Source organism: Erpetoichthys calabaricus, chromosome 1 (assembly GCF_900747795.2).
Source record: "Erpetoichthys calabaricus chromosome 1, fErpCal1.3, whole genome shotgun sequence".
NCBI lineage: Eukaryota > Metazoa > Chordata > Cladistia > Polypteriformes > Polypteridae > Erpetoichthys > Erpetoichthys calabaricus.
In genome coordinates this window covers 334,364,493-334,387,460 of record NC_041394.2, presented here as the reverse complement: position 1 = coordinate 334,387,460, position 22,968 = coordinate 334,364,493, and the positions used below count along the sequence as shown (strand labels likewise).

The 22,968-nt window shown below is 39.5% G+C and overlaps 1 protein-coding gene across 1 annotated transcript in view; it reads right to left on the bottom strand.

Annotated features, from left to right (window-relative positions):
* The window catches only part of LOC114665463 (NACHT, LRR and PYD domains-containing protein 3-like), a 43,358-nt gene that overhangs the window by 2,611 nt on the left and 17,779 nt on the right, over positions 1 to 22,968 (bottom strand). Inside the window, exons 3-9 of the mRNA XM_051925086.1 lie at positions 16,932 to 17,098; positions 16,124 to 16,298; positions 14,417 to 14,482; positions 12,612 to 14,337; positions 10,903 to 11,076; positions 5,522 to 5,695; positions 3,514 to 3,687 (exon numbers count right to left, since the gene is read on the bottom strand). Coding sequence (XP_051781046.1) covers positions 3,514 to 3,687; positions 5,522 to 5,695; positions 10,903 to 11,076; positions 12,612 to 14,337; positions 14,417 to 14,482; positions 16,124 to 16,298; positions 16,932 to 17,098 — 2,656 coding nt within the window. The remainder of the gene's footprint in view (positions 1 to 3,513; positions 3,688 to 5,521; positions 5,696 to 10,902; positions 11,077 to 12,611; positions 14,338 to 14,416; positions 14,483 to 16,123; positions 16,299 to 16,931; positions 17,099 to 22,968) is intronic.

Below are 22,968 nucleotides of genomic sequence, written 5' to 3'. Positions count from 1 at the left end.
ACACTACTTGGTAGCTTATTCCAAGAGTCTATTGTCCTCTGGGTGATGAAAAATATCCTAATGTCTGTGAGAAATTTACCTTTAACAAGTTTCTAACTGTCTCTGTGTTCTTGATGAACTCATTTTAAAATAACAGTCTCAAGCCACTGTGCTAATTGCCTTCATTATTTTAAAGACTTCAGTCATGTGTCCTCTTAATCTTCTTTGCTTAAACTATAAAGGCTCAGCTCTTTTAATTTTTCCTCATAATTCATCCCCTGTAGCCCTGGAATCAGCCTAGTTGGTCTTCTCTGGACCTTTTCTAGCGCTGTTATGTCCTTTTTTTAGCCTGGAGACCCAAACTGCACTTAGGGCTCCAGATGAGGCCTCACCAGTGTGTTATAAAGCTTGAGCAGAACCTCCTGTGACTTGTACTCCACACATCAAGGCGCTATATAACCTGATCCTCTGTTAACCTTTCTAATGGCTTCAGAACACTGTCTGGAAGTTGATAGCACCTTATCAACTGCCTTCTGAAAATCAAGATAAATAATATCACATGCTCCACTTTGATCATACCATTTTGTTGCTTCTTCATAGATTTACAAATATCACCAGCATCATTGTAACATGTCCTCTAATGCCCATCCAAAATTCCTACATAATCAACTGTAATTACTGGCAACATCAATAAATCTGTGGACTAGATATGGTCAGCTGCACAATTAAACCTTTATTACATATTAGGAATCTTCAGACTCACAATTTCCCCTAATCACAATACAATTAACTGTTCCTAAGATGCTTAAGGAACTCACATGCTCATAATAATCATTATCTATATACATATACAAGGGTGAGTCAAAAATTATCTGCACTCTGACTATAGAATTTATTTTAATCAACTTTCAGAAAAGACGAATACATAATCTGCTTTTCAATGCACTTTGTCTATCTGTCAACAAGCTTTCGTATTCCTTCATTTAAAAATGTATTGGGCTGAGGTGCGAGCCACAAATGCACTGCTCTGTTCACTTCTTCATCATGGCTGATTTGCAAAGGATTTGCCACATCATCAACTGTCACTCGCCTCTTCAACAGAATCATTTCACGTGCACGATCAATGTTGTCATCAGTCGTGGATGGGCGTTTGTCTCTTTCTTCATGGCTGACACTTGGGCGACCTTCCTTGAACTTCTCTATCCATTCATACACGCTTCTTCGTGACAAAACACTTACTCTGTACTGTGCACAAATTCTTTGATAAATATCAGCACCAGGCACACCTTCAGACCACAAAAAAACAAATCAGTGGACGTTGCTCTTCTTTTGTGCAAATCACAAGTGGGGCAGCCATTATTTCTCGCACTGCAGTTACAAATGATCTGACGTAAAACGTTCACACCTGCATGGCAGTGACTGGGAAGACAGGGACCTCGTATGGAAAGTGCTGACAAGACAGTGCTGCCAACAGACGTTTTAATATAACCTGAGTTTTTGACTCACCCTCATAAAAATAGAATGTCTGTCTGTGTGTTTCCTATACAATCCTACACCCGTTGACTGATCTGGATCAAATTCAGCATAGTTAATTTCAGACAAGACAGAATAATTTTGAACCCAAAATTTTGACCCTGTGGTTTCCATTGTTTTTTTTTTTCCTGTGTGCTACTGTTGACATATAACAAGTGAAACATTTAAACAGAGTGAACCCAGACTAGCAGACAAAATGACCAGAAGTTAACATTTTTTACTCAGAGATATACTGCAACATAAAAGGGAACATTGTGCACTTTTTCATGGGAGAGTTGGGTGAGGCTTGATTGAGAGTGGAGGTGCAGCGCAATGCAAACAAGAAACAAAAGTTTGTTGTTTAACTTCTGTTTTGTTGGCTTTTCTTCATAATTTAAGCACTACAAACTGCCCACACTTGAAATAAGTGGACAAATCAGACAGGACAGAGTTATTAGTTACAACAAGGAGCCAGGAGTTGCTGTAATTCTGAAATCCAATTGGACCAAAAAAGAACAAATTCTCAACTCATAAGAACAGAGACATTGATGGAAAGGCAGTGTGGACAGTGGATGGAACAGCTAGCAATAACAAAAGGGTCACCATTTAAAATACAAATTAATACTTTTTATTTTCTTTCCTTAACCCCTTCTACAAAAATATCTGGTTAATGCCAAGTACTTTGGCTAGCAATTTCCTAAAAATATCAGTTTGCAATCTTTATTCACTACGTTTTCCATCAGCCACTCAGCATGCTCTTAAACTGCGACATTAATGACACCCGCTGTTATGCTCTGCTCGCCTTTCCAATGCCAGTCATCCATTGCTGTTTATTTACTGTCATTATGGTCAACTCTGATGCACTTGCTTACTATCTGACTTTCATTTCTTTTTGCTGACTCTAGAGAGGCATCACGGAGTACCTCTGGAGCTGAGATAATGCCTGCTGGAAAATCTCATTATGAGGCAAAGCACAGAGATTTTACTTATTCAATTACGATAGGGAGTGTTAGAGGAAGAGACTGTGCGCTGTGGAGGACAGGATCCTTCAGACATCAGAATCTCTGGATCTATAGGGAGTTGAGAAGATTCAGATATCTGAGGGGTAAAAACAGACAAAATCAGACAGAAAGAGAAAAAAATATATTGATTAAAAGGAAATTGCCTCCTTTGGTGTTTTTGTGTGAAGCTGCAGTTGGGATTGGATGCATAAACTCTCTCTCAAACACACACACTCAATACAGAGCGTGGACTTGAAATTGAACATGAATGAAGCAGACAAGTTAAAAAGACATGCAGAGTGTAATGATTATCTTCAGTGTTTTAAAGGAATATTAGTTTTGGGACTGTAGTGTTAAACTGTTAATATTTATTTTTGGGATTTGAAATCTATTCTATGGTTCATTATTAGTTTTCAACTGGCACAATTTACACCATTTGTGACAATTTTTTTTTACCAGTGGCCATTTTATGCATTGGAAAACAATCTCATTGCCATCACTTGATACCAAGAAGTTGCATGTGATGAAATTGTTCCCCGCATTTAAGGCTGTGACATGCTGCTCGTGGTGTCCAAGATTCTTCATTTTCTTTAAAGATACTAGCAAGTGTTAGCGTTGCTTTAAGAAAAGATTTTTCAGGGCTACAAGACGTTTTGAAATAACTTTTACTTTTTATTTTGGATATGGTTCTGGTTTGTCATTTTGGTTTTGTTCTGACTTTTCCACTTTTCTGACCAGTGCTTTATAATTTTTCACCACATTATCCACTGCTCCCATCTCCTGGTTCTTTCCAAACCACTTCACTCTGTCTTTTTCTTGTCCGAGGTACAAAATATATTATTCATTTCAGGAACAACATCAAGAAGCTATTGATTCACTAATCTCCTAGATGGTACTTGAAGGTAACTGCAAATGATAAACTAATGCAATTTAAGACAAAACAAGAATAAGTCAAACAAATTGTGCCAAGCTTCCTATTTTACTTGGACTATCCTGTTTGAGATTGGTAATATTTACTCACCACAACTTCTCTAATTTACAGCTGGGTTCTTTCAGCCCTTCACACAGTGCACAAACTCCTTTATAGTCCAATTTATTATATTCCAATCTAAGATCAGTCATGCATGAGTTTTGTGTCGAGAGAGTCGATGAAAGAGCTTCACAACATTCAGAGGTGAGACCACATAACCAAAGCCTGTGGAGACAGGAAGGAAACAGGAAATATGAGGACGACAAGTAGACCAATGCCTTTAGTCAAAAAATCTGCCCCATAAATCCTTAAAATATTCTTCTCAGTTGATGGGGAAACATGTCCATTCTATGATTGACACAATAAAAAGCTGATTAGCTACACCCCAATAAAGCTTGCATACTGAGAGGAATATCGCGTTTTTGAATTACAAATAAAGTTTTATTTCTTGTGTAAATTCAAAAATTTTTTGACATTTAATCATCCAGATCCAAAAAGATACACAAGAACTACCTAGATGCAAGTAGGTAATTTTAGCTTAACATTGTTTTTTATTTGCTTTTATTTTCTCATATACAAAGTATTGGGAAAATATTGTAATTGTCCAAAAATTCCATTTCGAGATTTTGATGAATCTCGACGTTTTAGACCTCCCCGAGTCCGAAAATACCATTTTTGGAATTATGTGTGTGTGTGTGTGTGTAAGTAAACATGATAATTTGAGTACGCTTTCACTTAGGTCAACCAAATGTTGCATACAAGTATTAGGTACAAAACGTTTCAACTTTTAGGCTATTTTCGTTAACGGAAGTGGTACTTTACCTTTTATTCAGCAGCTGCAGAGTCCAATTTATTCAACTTTTACTTTTATAATAATTGTTCAATATATTATTAATTTGATTTGTTGTTGATGGTTCTTGTATATAATATAAAAATATAATCATTGTCTTGCAGTTTACTCCTCAAATATCCATCCCCATATCTGAGTATATGAGAAAGTCAAGGGGAGACCACTCTCGATTTTGTTTTTTTTTTGTTTTTTTAACTATTTTTTCAAAAATATAATGAACTCAAGATTTCATAACTTGTTACATGCTGCTTCCAACTACATTACTTGGTAACTTTCTTATTTTTTGTGGCTAATTTTACATTTCATTTTATATTTGTCTCTTCTATTTGTTTTATGTTCAGGCATTTTGAGACATACTGTAGGTACTCAAAATTCTTAAGGAAAACCAAAAACAAGCTCATAGTATCTAGGTTATAATTTGGGATATTTCTAATTTTAAGGGTAGTAGTTTGATAGCATAGTTTGTTTTTCATGTTCTAGCTTTTGTCTTATTTTCCGATTCTGAATCTGGGTTTGCTTACCTGAATAGTTTAATTGCTATCTAGTAGCACTGTAGTGACATAAAAAGAAGTGCTGCTCTTCATCATTTTTATTTTTTAGTTGGCTAGATCAGTGTTTCTCAACTTTTTGGTGTTGTGACCCATTGTTTCACTTATAAATGTCTTCATGACCCACCAAGGGGGAGGTGTCCCTCTTTGTGAATCGAGTGTGATCTTTAGAGTTTGTCCCCCTTGGTGAATCGACTGCAGTCATTAGAGCAGGAGAGAGATAGGGCACAATCATCAGAGCGGTGAATCTCAGCAAGCCACTATGCGACCCATCGTGACCTTTAACCAATATAAAGAATAGCAACTCACGACCCATCATGTGGTGGAGAAACACTGGCCAAGATCATGATAGCTTTATATAATGTATCTACAGCTGTATGTATAAAGAAATGCTCCAAATACTTCTGCGGAAATCCTATGTAACCAACTTCCTTTTGAGCACCAGAGTTCTTGCTAAAGAACAGGAACAGATGTAAAATTGTTTAAAAAATGTAATGTCTCCCACACACCTCTTTATCCCCAAGACTGATTTCTCACATAAAACTGTAGTCAGTTCTGCACTGATTAAACCAAACATAAAAACAGCATTGTACTACGAAGCTATGAGCTATGAATAGTAAATTCCTACTGTGCGAGACACACACAAGCAGTGTTCACTCACCCCAGTCTCTGTAATTTGCAGTTTGGATTCCTCAGCCCCTCACACAACAGATTCACCCCTGAATCCTCCAGATTATTTCCTCCCAGCTCCAGATCAGTCAGGTGTGAATGTTCAGTACAGAGAACTGAGGAGAGTGCTGTACAGCATCCAGAGGTGAGACCACATGACCTCAGCCTGATAAGAAATGAGACAGGCAAGTGGCACAAGTTAGAGAAACACAGACAGACAAACAGGGAAATGTGCACCATTTCCAAGTTTGATTTCCATGAAGCATTTTTATTTATGGAGGATATTTATGCCTCCATGAGTATAACATTACAAATTTAACTACATGTGAAGTGGGACAGGAATGTGATTTGGATTTTCAAAGTCCAAGAGCATTTTCCTTCAATATTTGCTTGTACATTTCTTATTTTGTACAGCAACATAGAGACTGGCATAATGATTTTAGTAATTCAAGGTGATCTCTTTAAAAAAAAAATCAAACCATTTCCAGTGGAACTCACTTAAAAATCCCACAAAATTCTTTAGTTAAATTGTGGATACAAGGTGAGTAAAGAGTAGCATGGCACTGAAATGCTTGCTTGAAAGTAGGTTTAAAACTATAGACTGTCCTTGTAGTATGGGGACAACAACCTGCAACTCAACATCAGCAAGACGAAGGAGCTGCTCGTGGACTTCTGACATGCCAAGTGGCCTCCGAGATCAGTCACCACCCAGGGGGAGGACATGGAATTGTTGCAGAGCTATAAGTACTTGGGGGTTCACATAAACAACAAACTGGACTGGTCTGACAACAGAGTCGCACTGGACAAGAAGGGCCAGAGCAGAGTGGACTTGCGAAGGAGACTCGTGTCTTTTGATGTGTGCAGCAAGCTGCTGGGAATGTTCTACTAGTCTATAGTTGCCAGTGTGGTATTCTACACTGTGGTCTCCTGGGGAAGCAACCTGAGCACAAAAGATACACAATGCCTGAACAAACATATTAGGAAAGCCTGAATCATCATTGAGCGAATCCTGGGCACACTGGAAACTGTTATAGAAAAGAGGATGGTGGAGGAATTGGATAGCATCATGAATAATTCCTTCCATCCCCTCCAGGAGGTGCTGTCTTGGAACACTTTTAGCTACAGGCTCATTCCACCATGGTGTGCTAAGGATCGCCTCTGGGGGTAATTTCTGCCCACTGCTATCAGGCAATTCAATGCTTCCTTCTAGTATACTTATTTCAAAATTATATTTCAAAATGAACTTAACTGCACAATATCCATCCATCCATTTTCCGAACACAGGGTCACGGGAGTCTGCTGGAGCCAATCCCAGCCAACACAGGGCACAAGGCAGGAACCAATCCCGGGCAGGGTGCCAACCCACCACAGGACACACACAAACACACCCACACACCAGGGCCAATTTAGAATCGCCAACCCACCTAACCTGCATGTCTTTGAACTGTGGGAGGAAACCCACGTAGACACGGGGAGAACATGCAAACTCCACGCAGGGAGGACCCGGGAAGCGAACCCGGGTCTCCTAACTGCGAGTCTGCAGCGCTACCACTGCGCCACCGCACAATATACATTTATTTATTCATTTATCACTCGATCGGCTGTATTATCTGTACTGTTGAGTCTATATCCTTGTTTGTTATATTTGTTTTGTATGCATATGAATTTCCCTATGGGATTAATAAAGTTTATCTAATCTAATTACATTTGGTACAAGAGGCAATGTGAATAAAGTAATCATAATTTGCTTATATTATTCTGCTGAAGTGGTGTGCTATATTGAACAGAGCATTTCTGACAAATCCGTAAACACTGTCTACTGTATGTACTCATGTATAAGTTGGGTCGTGAAACCCAAAAAATCGATCATAAAATCAGACCCTGACTGATACGCCTGTTCAAAAATGCGACACTTAATTTTTTTTTTTAACATCTTCTTGCCTTCTCCAATCTCTCATCAGTTTCTCAGATGCAACGAATTTTGTTGCAGCAGCGCAGTTTCCAATTTCTTTCGCTACTTCAACGACATTTAATTTAAAACCAGCTTCATATTTTCTTCTGATCGAATGCTCCATCATAGATAAGGGATGCTCTTACAATAAACGTGTATGAGGGTGTGAGATACAAACAACACAAATAAATGCAAACGTTGCTTCGGAATAGTTTGAGTATTACCATGTGGTCACGTAGGCACAATCGAGAGAGACAGAGAGAGAGGTTAGGAGCACATGCTGATACAGTGCATTGCCGCACCCACATAGAAAAAAAAGGTAGTGTGCTCCGTGGTTACTCTCTCAGGTGGACGTTAGCATATCATAATCTCTTGTACCAATAGCATGATTTTTCCGCTTTCGACTTATATGAGTGACATTATAAAATACCAGAAATTATACTGTGAAATCAAGTCTCGACTTATCTGCGAGTATACAGTGGTGTGAAAAATTATTTGCCCCTTTCCTGATTTCTTATTCTTTTGCATGTTTGTCACACAAAATGTTTCTGATCATCAAACACATTTAACCATTAGTCAAATATAACACAAGTAAACACAAAATGCAGTTTTTAAATGATGGTTTTTATTATTTAGGGAGAAAAAAAATCCAAACCTACATGGCCCTGTGTGAAAAAGTAATTGCCCCTTTGTTAAAAAATAACCTAACTGTGGTGTATCACACCTGAGTTCAATTTCCGTAGCCACCCCCAGGCCTGATTACTGCCACACCTGTTTCAATCAAGAAATCACTTAAATAGGAGCTGCCTGACACAGAGAAGTAGACCAAAAGCACCTCAAAAGCTAGACATCATGCCAAGATCCAAAGAAATTCAGGAACAAATGAGAACAGAAGTAATTGAGATCTATCAGTCTGGTAAAGGTTATAAAGCCATTTCTAAAGCTTTGGGACTCCAGCAAACCACAGTGAGAGCCATTATCCACAAATGGCAAAAACATGGAACAGTGGTGAACCTTCCCAGGAGTGGCCGGCCGACCAAAATTACCCCAAGAGCGCAGAGACGACTCATCCGAGAGGTCACAAAAGACCCCAGGACAACGTCTAAAGAACTGCAGGCCTCACTTGCCTCAATTAAGGTCAGTGTTCACGACTCCACCATAAGAAAGAGACTGGGCAAAAACGGCCTGCATGGCAGATTTCCAAGACGCAAACCACTGTTAAGCAAAAAGAACATTAGGGCTCGTCTCAATTTTGCTAAGAAACATCTCAATGATTGCCAAGACTTTTGGGAAAATACCTTGTGGACTGATGAGTCAAAAGTTGAACTTTTTGGAAGGCAAATGTCCCGTTACATCTGGCGTAAAAGGAACACAGCATTTCAGAAAAAGAACATCATCCCAACAGTAAAATATGGTGGTGGTAGTGTGATGGTCTGGGGTTGTTTTGCTGCTTCAGGACCTGGAAGGCTTGCTGTGATAGATGGAACCATGAATTCTACTGTCTACCAAAAAATCCTGAAGGAGAATGTCCGGCCATCTGTTCGTCAACTCAAGCTGAAGCGATCTTGGGTGCTGCAACAGGACAATGACCCAAAACACACCAGCAAATCCACCTCTGAATGGCTGAAGAAAAACAAAATGAAGACTTTGGAGTGGCCTAGTCAAAGTCCTGACCTGAATCCAATTGAGATGCTATGGCATGACCTTAAAAAGGCGGTTCATGCTAGAAAACCCTCAAATAAAGCTGAATTACAACAATTTTGCAAAGATGAGCGGGCCAAAATTCCTCCAGAGCGCTGTAAAAGACTCATTGCAAGTTATCGCAAACGCTTGATTGCAGTTATTGCTGCTAAGGGTGGCCCAACCAGTTATTAGGTTCAGGGGGCAATTACTTTTTCACACAGGGCCATGTAGGTTTGGATTTTTTTTTCTCCCTAAATAATAAAAACCACCATTTACAAACTGCATTTTGTGTTTACTTGTGTTATATTTGACTAATGGTTAAATGTGTTTGATGATCAGAAACATTTTGTGTGACAAACATGCAAAAGAATAAGAAATCAGGAAGGGGGCAAATAGTTTTTCACACCACTGTATACGCTACATAAAAATCTCCATTTATCCTACACTTTAAGATGCTCAAGATCCAATATAGTGATTGCTAATGACTAATATAGAGCACCTTCTTCATAGAACAGTGAAGACTGTGAAATAATTGTGATTTACCAAATGATCAAAATGAGATCCTAATTTGACTTTTACCATTCACTGTAATTAGATTTCCTTTCCATTTTAGCTAATGTAGAATCCAAAACTTTTCAGTTTTTTTTTTCTGGAATGCAGTACTAAATTACATACTCACTCTGTTTCTGAGCCTTTCACCAAAGTTAGGCATAAAAGTTCGGACTTAAAGTATACCATTTTAGAGATTACATGTCCTTATTCCAGAGTTGGTGATTATAGCTAATCATTACTGTATTATGCTGTAAAACCTTTTGGATAATTTAACATTCATTTTACAAGTCTATATGAAGTACCAGATTTTCGGTGTTTTTTTTTTTTTAACTCATTTCTTTTCCTTCAAATTTACCATTACCCTATATAGAATGTCACACATGTGCGCATGGGAGGCAGCTAAAGGGCTTGAGGGACGGCAGTTCTGAGACATACCGGGAGGTGGCAGAGTGCACTGACTCTTTTTCTCTCTTGCCTGCAGACCGTTCCCGGGAGATTCCACCTGGCTCTTGTGACATCATTTCCGGGACCGAGCCAATGGAAGGGGACCTGACTGGCTCCATACCCCTCTGACGTCACGTCCGGGCTCGGTCCAATGGAGAACGAACACATCCGTGATCCTTATGACCTCACTTCCTGTCTTCCCCTTTAAAACCCTGCCCTCTTTCCTAATTCCTCAGTCTGGTTTTGGACTCGTTTGTATGCACTTCAGTGCTATTACTCTTCATTGCAACTTTGCAGCTAAGGATTTTGAGATTATATGGGTGGCTGCCCCAAACCTTTATCGGAGTATGTCTTATCCTTTTACAAGAAGTAATAAATTACTATTTTTTTATACTATTTTTAATATATTAAATCAGCAATTTAGCCCTTTCTAGATTTAGTATTCTGTAATAGTTAGAAGTAATGAGCATCGTGTTGCAGCAGGCAGAGTGGTGGCTCTGTGACTAAAGGATTTGGGTGGATAACTTGAAGGTCACTGGTTTGAATCCTGGCAGTGACAGAGAGAATGCTACTCCATTGTATATAGGTTTTGAGGGTGGCTAATGTTTTCAAAGCCTTTTCTACTCCTTGTTTTTGGACTTGTTACAGAGAATTGCTTTGTTTATTTCTTTATAACTTTAATTTTTACATTCTCAATGATGCCAATAATACATTCATAAAAATGTCACACATTATCTACTCACCTTAGTGTCTTTAATTTACAGTTTTTGTTCCTCAAGCCCTCACACAGGATACGCACTCCTGAGTCCTCCAGCTTATTTTTTCTCAGCTCCAGCACAGCCAATTGTGAGTGTTTAGTAGAAAGAGCCAAGGACAGAGGTAAACAACAATCAGCTCTGAGATCACAGGAGCGCAACCTGTAGAGATGAGAGAAAAGAAGTGAAGAAATGGAAACTTTCAGTCAAGAAAAAAAAAAATAGCATTACACAAAGGGGAATGTCACTGTGAGTCTGTGTGGTCACTTTGACCAGTATAATCTATGAGACACAACCTGAATGACACCATTGAGTTAGACTAGACATTGAGCCTTCCACACCATTACTAGATACTCCTCTAGTCCAGCATAAGAGTCTGTTTAATTTGAATCTTTAGTATCTCAGCAACTGCATCCATTATGCCACAGCCTTACATTTGTACTCAAAACTGTTTTAAAGAAGAAGCCAACAGGGATGCAAGGAATGTGAATAGCATTTCTCAGTATTGCCATCATCTTCTCTAATGTGAGGGTTGGATCTTATTCTAAAATCATTTGCATTTATATTTATTTGCTTAGGAGACCATTTTATCCAAACCAGCTAACATCAGTCTAGGGACTGTTTTGAGCAAGAGTAGCAGAACGTGTAACAAATGTTGATCACCACAAGTAAAGAGCTATAAAGCTGGCCTAATAAAAATTGTTAATTAACAATATGACAGATATCGACAGAGCTTAAGACATCCATTAACAATCTGACTTTTCAATCATTTTTTAAACACACCGAGGGAGTCAGCAGCTTGTGCCACCAACTAGGAGCTACATATAAAGAGATCCTGGATTGATATTTCACTCCACACAGAGGTGGCATCACCTGGAGCTATTCACTGGCAGACCTGAGCTGGTGAGAAGAAACCTCACCAATGTCTCCATATACTCAGGTGCTGACCCACTGATTACTCTATAAGCAAGCAACAAGAATTTGAAGTTAATGTGACTGAAGAGAGGAGTGATATGTGTCCATTTTGGTAGTCGAATACAAGAATACTGCAGTGGCTTGATGGAACATGCGGATCCATCTACTAGTAGAGAGTTGTAGTAATCCAAATGTGAAAAGCCCAAAGCCTGGACAAGAAATTGTGCTGCATAATCAGATAAGTTCTAATTTTTTAGACATTATACAGATTGAGTCTGCATGAATGAGAGAGAGTTGAATGTGACTACAGAAAGGTAGCTGCTCATCAACCACCACCCCAAGGTAACGTACTGACTTGGCAGGTGTTAGCAACAGTGAGCCTTGCTGTACAGAGATGGGGAGTTGAACAGACTGGCTGGCCATGATAACAAAAAACTCTGTCTTTGTCAGGTTCAACTGTAGATGTTGGTCCTTCATCCAGGTTAAGATATCAATAAGACATGCAGCGACTGTAGCCAGTAATTGTTGTCCTCATGATGGAACGACAGGTACAGATGTGTGTTGTCAGCAAAGCATACAATACAATATAATATAATATAATATAATATAATATAATATAATATAATATAATATAATATAATATAATATAATATAAGTCATTGGATTGGGTGATGGGGACCAGTGACATGAATAAAATCCTTATAGAATATGGAGGATTCAGATCATCAAATTAAAGCTGTATAAAGAATTATAACCTGCAATTGTGAAGTTTTAGTACTAACCTGACATGTCGGCAGCAGCTGAGACCAGGTGTTAGTCTCTTGATGCATTCTGGAGTGAGATTTGTGCTGGCCAAGTTCAACTGCTCAAGTTCTGTGCAACAGTGAATGACAGAGCCCACCACAGCACAGTCCAAAGGAGACAAAGTTGTGTTACTAAAGTCCAGCTTTAAATTCTTCCCAATGCTATCTCTGGTTAACTTCTGATTCTGTATCTCATAGAGCCACTGGCAGACTCGCAGAGCTTCTCTTTTATCTCGGCCTTGAAAAGCTTGTTCAGCTTTTTGCCTCACCCACTCCAGGATCGTCACTGCAGTCTTCCTTTTAAACTCCCCCAGGATTCCACCCAATATTTTAAACACAGAGTACCTTGCCAGTCCTGCCAGGAACTGAATGAAGATCTCAAACCGGCCATCTTTACAGGAGTCCAGTTTAATAAGCAGCTCCTCAACACCTGCTGATGGATCAAAGTAGAAAGAGCAAGCAGCCACAAACTCCTGTAAGATGAGGTGGAAGAATGTGTATGTTGTGTGCTCCAGAGTGCTTTCTCTTTGCAGAATTTCTTTAAGGAACCCAGAAAGGAATGGAGAAGACAATTCTGAATGGAGGCCAAAGCTGGATATTTCAAATTTGTCATAAAACACAAAAATCCTATTAGCCACTCCATAATAAGCCATCTTTCCCAATTTGGACATTATCTCCCTCTGGTTCTCAGCTTCTCGTTTGTGATTGGTGAGGATGTTATGAAGGAACATCACAAAGAGTTCAGTGATAGTTCTGGGGGCGGCTCCTCGCTCTTCTTCAGGTGTCATGAAGTGGCTCTTCAGCACAGAGCAGATAATCCAGCAGTACGAGGGGTTGAAACACATGGTATACAAGATGGCATTCTCCTCCACATAACGAAAAACCTCAGTACCCAAATCTGAGTCACCAAAAAACTTCTTAAAGAACATCAGCCTTTGATCAGGGAAGAACCCCAGGATCTCTACAAATCGGTCAACTTTCTCCATAACCAGACCCTCTAGGGCTGTTGGTCTACTTGTGATCAGGACTGAACAGCCCTTCAGTAATGTCCCACTGACCAAACTAGTGACCAATATGTGGACCGGAAAGTAGTCATCTGGATCTGAGCAAAGTTTTCTTTCTGTGAAGTCCAGTTTGTGTTTGTACTCATCAAGGCCATCAAATATAAAGAGGAGAGATTCAGTTTTTTTTAGGATTTCTTTAAGTCTTGTGTCATTGAGATGTTTGTAGTGTCTTACAATCATCCTGGTCAAAGCAATCTGTGGTTCTGTCTCTGAGTCAAGGAGGTTGAGCTCTCTAAATTTAAACAAGAACACAAAAGCAAATTTCTGATACTGAGTACCTCTGGCCCAGTCAAACATGATCTTCTGGACCATTGTGGTCTTCCCAATTCCAGCCACTCCACTTGCAACTACGATGCGGGGGAAAGTCTCACTTTCAGGGTTCTTTCTAAAAAGCTGCTGAGTCCAGACTCGCTCACATTTCTCCTTTACTTGGTCCTCCACAAGCTCTGCATGACTCTTCCCAGTCTTTATAAGTTCATGGTGAGTCTCACTATAGGTTCGTCTGTACTGATTAATGACTAACAGCTCTGTGTATCGAATCTCAAAGTCCACAGCCCTGGTGCGTGGATCTCCAGGAGTAGGCTGCTCCTCCAGACTTACTGTAGATTTAGACACATCGACTTTGTGTGTCTTATAGAGGCCTAAAAGTAACAGTGAGAATAAATGAGGAGAACAGGACTGGAGAAGCTACTGATCAAAGAAGTGAATTGTGTGGGTTACCTTTAATATAATCCTCAATGTAAGGGGGCTGGATATTGGCCTGAATTTCCTCCATGAGGTCTGTTCCTAGAGAGACAGGAGTACAGACAGAAAATACAATTAAAGTAGAAAGGAAACAAACTGGAAACAACTGCTAGCAATTCTAGGGAAAGATTTGCATAATGCTCAAAAAAATAAAATCTAGAATTGATTTCTTGTGGAAGTGACACTGAAGATTAGGACAGCGATTAAATATTTTGGAAAAAGCTTCTTTTAAAACTAAGAAATAAAACATTACTTTGTGTAAATTTGATTACTATTTAAGGATGCCAAATAAGAAAGGCAGAATTTGCAAAAGACATAACTGCATTGTTTTTCCACTTTCTGTTTTTTCCCAATTTCTGTGACTGGAGACATTGAGATAACATTATTATTAAGACTTCACAGAGAGACTTTGAGAGAATTCCTACTCCAGAAGTAAGTCTGACATACTAATCTTTAATAGTGATTTCATTTTTTTCAGAGTTACATCTTGTGATGTTCAACAACACTGAAATCAAGGTCATAACCATAAAAGAAGAAAATCAAAATTTCTAGAAGTGTTCTCACCAAAATGAGAGAATTCAGATATGTAAACATTTTAATAAAGCAGATGGCATGCTAGGTTTATTACAAAGCACCCTGCATCCGCAATCTGTACAGATTCTTGGCATCTTTCTTTAGCAGTTACCACACTCTAAAGGGGACACTTAACACAGTTCTCTTTTCTTTTATTGCATGTGCATCTTCCCAGCTGGCACTGAGTTGTGCTGCTGGAAGTAAGAGAGACCCAGTGGATGCTGCAATTTTTGGCTTTCTAAAGTTGCACTGATGCTCAGCAATAAATGCTTCAGTACATTACCAGAAAAAGCAAAACAACTCTTTTCAATCAGCTAGGCACACAAAGTAATTAGTCAAGTGGAAATTAAAGTTTTTTTGATGTAAATAATTTAAAGTTTTGCTTGACTTGTACAGAGTAAAGATGCATCAACATTGCCTTGGGAATAACTATTCATTAATAGATATGTTCTAATCTAGCTTATAACACTAGATGTGTCAATAATGATAATAATAAGAATAAGTGTCCAATATATGGCCAATGCATTTGCTATAAGGCACTATTTATGGAAAGAAAATCATGTGATTTGATTACGCATCGGCTGTCAAACCATTGTGTGTGCATGTGCAAAAGTGATCAAGTGCAAGTCAGGGGAGACAAAAGCGGCTCACACATGGGCACCAGCAGTCAATGTTTTTGCTTGCAGTGGTAATAGGGAGTCTTTAGTGTAAAAAAACAAAGAAAAATACAATCAGTGACATTTTCCGAATTAAATACAATATTACATCATAGGCATTTTCAGGGTAACTATTCAGGAAACGTCAAGGAAAGACAGAAGTGTGAAATACAGGCTGATGATATAATGAAACATTTACAAACACAACACTCATTGGTGTCATTTATGCTGCTTACAGTAATAAGAGAAGTATGAAGGCAAGAGTCAACACACCCCTACAGGAGGATGCTGCCTTGAGGACAAAGACCGTGAAACACAAGGATACCTATAATTCTATAGGAGGAAGGCCATAAACTATTTATTCTAGTAATATAGTCCTTGTTCATCATTCCTCCCTTTGAAGTACAGACACAGACCTACTTGTAGCATAACTGACAAGAAGCTTATCTCTCACCACCCTTTGTCACCTCCTCCAATATTCTTGTCAGGTTTGGTGAAGGAAATCTCACAAGTTCTTGGGCAAGTGCCTCCCATAGGCTGATCAGCACAACTTTATCCTTGTTCATCACATCACTGATGAATGTCTCCACTTTCACTTGCCTGTCAGATGTTTCTGCAAATTTATATTTCTGAAAAACAAATGAGTGAGTAGATGTCTGTTTTACAAGTGAGAATTGGGAGAACCAAGTGCTTGCTCTGTCTAGTCTGAAGATCCCATATCCAAACATATTCATGTTAGGTCTTTGAAGCCTTTATAGAAAAAGTAAGACCCTTGCACTTATGTTTTACGTGTAACTTTGAAATTGTAGTTGTGTATCTGTGTTTTGATATGGAATTCAGATTTCTCTATGCATTGTTTGTTCTGCAAATGATTACGTTATTTTTGATTTCTTGGCAGGTTGAGATGATGTTAGTAAATGTTGTTTTTTGTTTGAAACAATATAACTATGCAGGGACCATTGTTACACCTGTTTCACTCTACTACAGGGGTGGTATTCATTAGATTGCCAAAGCTGTTTAGTGTTCTTCTAGCCTGTAAAGACAAGACGTTCTGAAAGTCATAATTGAATGACTGAATGGAAAGACTGAAATTACTAATTGTAGAAACATTAAAATATCTGCAGAAGAAACAGCAAGAGCTTTCAATGAATATAGTTACAGGACATAAATTGTATTGTTTTTATTACTATTTCAGCTCTCACTCTGTTGCTCACATTAGAACACAGTCCTGGTGTTTGTGGAAATGCAGCAAAGCCACTCACCTTCGCGTCATCATTCTTAAGAACTTGATTGGTGACCAGATTCTGTAGGATGCTTGTAATGTCATATTCAATCACATAAGTCAGCTGTGGCTTGTAATAATCAGTTATTTTGAGGAGATCTTCATGTTGGAATCTTTTCACAACTTCAGAAAACCTCTGTGTCAGACCTGAAATAAGAAAAATAAAGACAGAGTGATTAAGAAGTTGTAACGCAATGGGATAGGACTAGCCAATCATGGGTTAACTCTAGAGTCCATTCAGACTGTCCCCTCAAAGAGTGATAAATGTTGATCTTGAATGGGAATGGTGACAAAAAGAAAAAATAATATGCTAAGGAAAATTAAAATCTGGTGGATGACTGTAACTAAACCCAAATGAGGTACATTTATTATTTGAGTAGCAGAAATAAAATAACACTGAAGAACATATTACATTCATAAATGTCAAATGTCAGCCAAATTAACTATAAAACAGCAATTTAAAATTATGAATGTATTCAAGGCAGAGCCATCTCCTAAGGCACAGGCACCAAACATTCCAATGTCATTTAGAAAGATGTTTAAGATTACTTTGGTAGGGTAACGGTCGGAGCGTAGGATGCCATCATCTACATGCTACACCGATCCCTCTCCCACTTGGACGGAGGCAGTGGCACTGTAAGAAATTATGTTTCTGGACTCCTCTAGCGCCTTCAGCACCATCCAACCTCTGCTCTTTAGGGACAAGCTGACAGAGATGGGAGTAGATTCACACCTGGTGGCATGGATTGTGGACTATATTAAAAACTGACCTCAGTATGTGCGTCTCGGGAACTGCACGTCTGACATTGTGGTCAACAACACAGGAGCGCCGCAGGGGACTGTACTTTCTCCGGTCCTGTTCAGCCTATATACATCGGACTTCCAATACAACTCGGAGTCCTGCCACATGCAAAAGTTTGCTGACAACACTGCTATCGTGGGCTGCATCAGGTGTGGGCAGGAGGAGGAGTATAGGAACCTAATCAAGGACTTTATTAAATGGTGCGACTCAAACCACCTACAACTGAACACCAGCAAAACCAAGGAGCTGGTGGTGGATTTTAGGAGGCCCAGGCCCCTCATTGACCCCGTGATCATCAGAGGTGACTGTGGGTAGAAGGTGCAGACCTATAAATACCTGGGAGTGCAGCTGGATGATAAATTGGACTGGACTGCCAATACTGATGCTCTGTGTAAGAAATGACACGCACAAACCGAAAGGGAAACTGGCTTGTTCGTATACTGAGTGTGTGATCGTGAACAGATGCAAATGTTTGGCAAACTTTTTAGTCATAAACTGACTTGTACGTGTTCCGAGATGTTCGTGAACCAAGGTTCCACTGTACTTATTCATTTTGTCCTGGATCGTTTTGTGCGTCTGGATTGTCTGCCGTCTGCCTGTATACATGAGGACTGTAAGTGGATTCATGGCCATCCTACAAAGAAAGGAGCACTCCTGAACCCGTCCACCCATCTTCACCATTTTAGGAACTAGCAGTAGGACTATCTGTACATTCCCATTCAATGTGCGGAACTCTGGACTATCTATTTTCATCATTACATTTCATCCATTGCCGTTTTTCATGAACTTTTTCATGATTTACTGTGTGTGTTTTGTTTGTGCTTTGTTGTATTTAATGTGTAATCGCTGTAAGGGGAACAGGAGTGGTATCGTTGTTTTCTTATTTCATTTGTTTTCATTACATTGTTTATTTGCTGTTTGATTACCGGTTTGCTTTTTTTTTGTCTCTGTTTGTGAGTGTGTGCTGGTCAGGTCAAGGCCGGATGCGTCCCTGGAATCTCCACCATAAAATTAAATAAATCACCGCGCGTGACACTACACTTACTTAAAAGCCTGAACGGTGCCTGTCCTTTTTGGCTGATTGCTTTGTTTCTCTCTCCTCCCCCAGACATTCTCTGCTCCTGTTGGGGGTTGTGCTCCCCTATAATGTTTGTCTATTGTTTAATCGTTAACTAACTCCATACTAAGCTCCTTTTTACTTCTGAAAGAGACATATTTGTTTGAAGTGTTTGAATAAGGTTCCTGTCTCTACAATCTCCTGTGTTTCTGTGCAATTCTGTGACCCAAGCGTTGCACTTTGTACATATTGTTCCAGTAGTTTTTAAAATAATTTTTACAGTTTATTAGCAGTGTGTAAAATGATTGGTGTTGCAGTAATTGTGATGTTCTTTGCATGAAAAAAGTGTTCCATTAAAATTTTACTTTTTCTTTGTTAATTGTGATGTTTACTTAAAGTGCAGCAAAAAGTATTTGCCATCCAGGGATGCATTAACCCCACATACAGTGGTGTGAAAAACTATTTGCCCCCTTCCTGATTTCTTATTCTTTTGCATGTTTGTCACACAAAATGTTTCTGATCATCAAACACATTTAACCATTAGTCAAATATAACACAAGTAAACACAAAATGCAGTTTGTAAATGGTGGTTTTTATTATTTAGGGAGAAAAAAAAATCCAAACCTACATGGCCCTGTGTGAAAAAGTAATTGCCCCCTGAACCTAATAACTGGTTGGGCCACCCTTAGCAGCAATAACTGCAATCAAGCGTTTGCGATAACTTGCAATGAGTCTTTTACAGCGCTCTGGAGGAATTTTGGCCCACTCATCTTTGCAAAATTGTTGTAATTCAGCTTTATTTGAGAGTTTTCTAGCATGAACCGCCTTTTTAAGGTCATGCCATAGCATCTCAATTGGATTCAGGTCAGGACTTTGACTAGGCCACTCCAAAGTCTTCATTTTGTTTTTCTTCAGCCATTCAGAGTTGGATTTGCTGGTGTGTTTTGGGTCATTGTCCTGTTGCAGCACCCAAGATCGCTTCAGCTTGAGTTGACGAACAGATGGCCGGACATTCTCCTTCAGGATTTTTTGGTAGACAGTAGAATTCATGGTTCCATCTATCACAGCAAGCCTTCCAGGTCCTGAAGCAGCAAAACAACCCCAGACCATCACACTACCACCACCATATTTTACTGTTGGTATGATGTTCTTTTTCTGAAATGCTGTGTTCCTTTTACGCCAGATGTAATGGGACATTTGCCTTCCAAAAAGTTCAACTTTTAACTCATCAGTCCACAAGGTATTTTCCCAAAAGTCTTGGCAATCATTGAGATGTTTCTTAGCAAAATTGAGACGAGCCCTAATGTTCTTTTTGCTTAACAGTGGTTTGCGTCTTGGAAATCTGCCATGCAGGCCGTTTTTGCCCAGTCTCTTTCTTATGGTGGAGTCGTGAACACTGACCTTAATTGAGGCAAGTGAGGCCTGCAGTTCTTTAGACGTTGTCCTGGGGTCTTTTGTGACCTCTCGGATGAGTCGTCTCTGCGCTCTTGGGGTAATTTTGGTCGGCCGGCCACTCCTGGGAAGGTTCACCACTGTTCCATGCTTTTGCCATTTGTGGATAATGGCTCTCACTGTGGTTCGCTGGAGTCCCAAAGCTTTAGAAATGGCTTTATAACCTTTACCAGACTGATAGATCTCAATTACTTCTGTTCTCATTTGTTCCTGAATTTCTTTGGATCTTGGCATGATGTCTAGCTTTTGAGGTGCTTTTGGTCTACTTCTCTGTGTCAGGCAGCTCCTATTTAAGTGATTTCTTGATTGAAACAGGTGTGGCAGTAATCAGGCCTGGGGGTGGCTACGGAAATTGAACTCAGGTGTGATACACCACAGTTAGGTTATTTTTTAACAAGGGGGCAATTACTTTTTCACACAGGGCCATGTAGGTTTGGATTTTTTTTCTCCCTAAATAATAAAAACCATCATTTAAAAACTGCATTTTGTGTTTACTTGTGTTATATTTGACTAATGGTTAAATGTGTTTGATGATCAGAAACATTTTGTGTGACAAACATGCAAAAGAATAAGAAATCAGGAAGGGGGCAAATAGTTTTTCACACCACTGTATATGGCAGTTTAAAGGTTAAAGCCCCAAGATGCCGGCGAAACGCCCTGCACCTTCTAAGGCTTCTGGCAATGAAAACGCGCTTGCATGAATTATAGTACATATAGCGGTAACATCGGAATTTTACATTCTAGCACTGCGGGAGACATAGCAGTACAATATACAGGTTTACCTTTACATTCTTTATTTTTAGGTAATGTATTAAGCTGAGTTTGAAATTAAATTGAAGTGTTTTGGGGGCATATTTAGTGTTTAAAAAAAAATAAATTTTTTAACCACATTCAAAATTCATGGTTTTTCACAATTCGTGGGTGCTCTAGGAACGTAACCCCCGTGAATTTTGGGGGTGTACTGTAGACATATACACTATGCAGAAAAAGAGCTGTTTATTGGCATTGGACTTTGGAACATATAGATAAAATAAATACAATAAAATTGTAAGAAACAAAGCAACTATTGAAAGAAACAAATGTTATTCCCATTAACAAAAATTAAAATGAAATGTGTTGTTAATGAAAAAATAATAATTTCTTTAACTAAAACCAGAATAAATATTTAAAATTACAAAAACTAGTTTGCTTTTATTTAATTCTAGTGTTCATACAGCTTTTAAATTAAATTTTGCATAATGTACATGCCGAGTGTACAGTTTGGAGAATATTTATTAAATATTATTTAAAACTAGAATGGAAGCTATTAAATTGAATGTCCTGCAACAATCCATATTACTAACCGAGAATGCTAAACTGGATGGACGCAGGGACATCCGGCCATGGGCCGTAGCCGCAAAAAGACGTACTGCGCAGGCGCCCCAAGAAATGAGGGGCTGCGAGAGGCGGACAAGACCACAGAAAAAAGGAGTCAAAGAAATGAGGCGACGCGAGCACAGAAAAAAGGAAAAGGCACAGAAAAAAGTAGTCAAACGCAGGCGCCGCACGGAACCCATTGCACACGAAACTAGCACACAAAAAAAAAGAACACGCTCGCGCACAACAGCAAGGCTTCCCCCCCCCCCTACTGGCACCGGACGGGAAACACACCAAGAGGGGGATTTAACAAGCCCCTGGAACACAAAAAAAAAGAACACAAAACCACCCAACACACCCTACAAGCAACGGACGGGACACACACAAAGAGGGGGATTCAACAAGCCCCTGGAACACAAAAAGAAAGAAGACGCTCGCGCAACAACAATCCTCACCCCCCCCCCCCCACATCAATAAGAAGTGACACCCAAAGCCACATTTCTAAAGGAAACGTCCATATTAAACATACGTCGTCTCAACACCTTCACACTATGCAGCATAGGTGGATCTCCTTACACTGAAGCACTATTAATCGTTCAACTGCAGAAAAGGCTCCATATTAACAGTGAGTGCGATCCTCCTTATTACTTATCCATATTTCGCACGCTGAGGAACAAACAAGTCATGAATACACGGTCACGGGTACAAAACGATTCGGATCGGATAACGGGACAAAACACACGAACACGAATGAAACAACAAAATACACGGCGGAGCATACAACGCGCTTCGGAAACTCCGGGAGAAAAAATGTCTCGGATCAAAAAAAGCAAAGCTCAAGTAACCCCGTTACAGAGACGTGCCCAAATGGACAGACACAATGAACGTAGACGCATACAGCGCGCGTCTCAAAGTGCTGCATCGAAACAAGCACGATTTCAAAAGGAAGAGCTCGCGTCTCAGACATACAAAAAAGGAAGCGAAGAGACAGAATAAATGAAAGCAGACGTGTACAACGCGCATATGAACTGCCAGAAAAAAAGAAAGCAAGACTCCAAAAGCAGAAAGCTCAACTGACCGACATACAAAAACGGACAAGGCACGATACAAACAATGCACGACGTAGACTGAAACGGACTTTTCGCAAAGCGGAGGCGAATCAATTAGAACTCAAAAATAGCGCGTCACAAATAATGGACATGCAACAACGCGGCACTCAAACGCCACAAGAAAAACATGCCCGTCGCGGACATCAACGCCAGACACCTGCTAAACGCTTACGCCAGTTGGCTGACAACGCCTTCAATAATGAGTCCACTATTGAGGAAAAATCATTGGGATTAATGAATG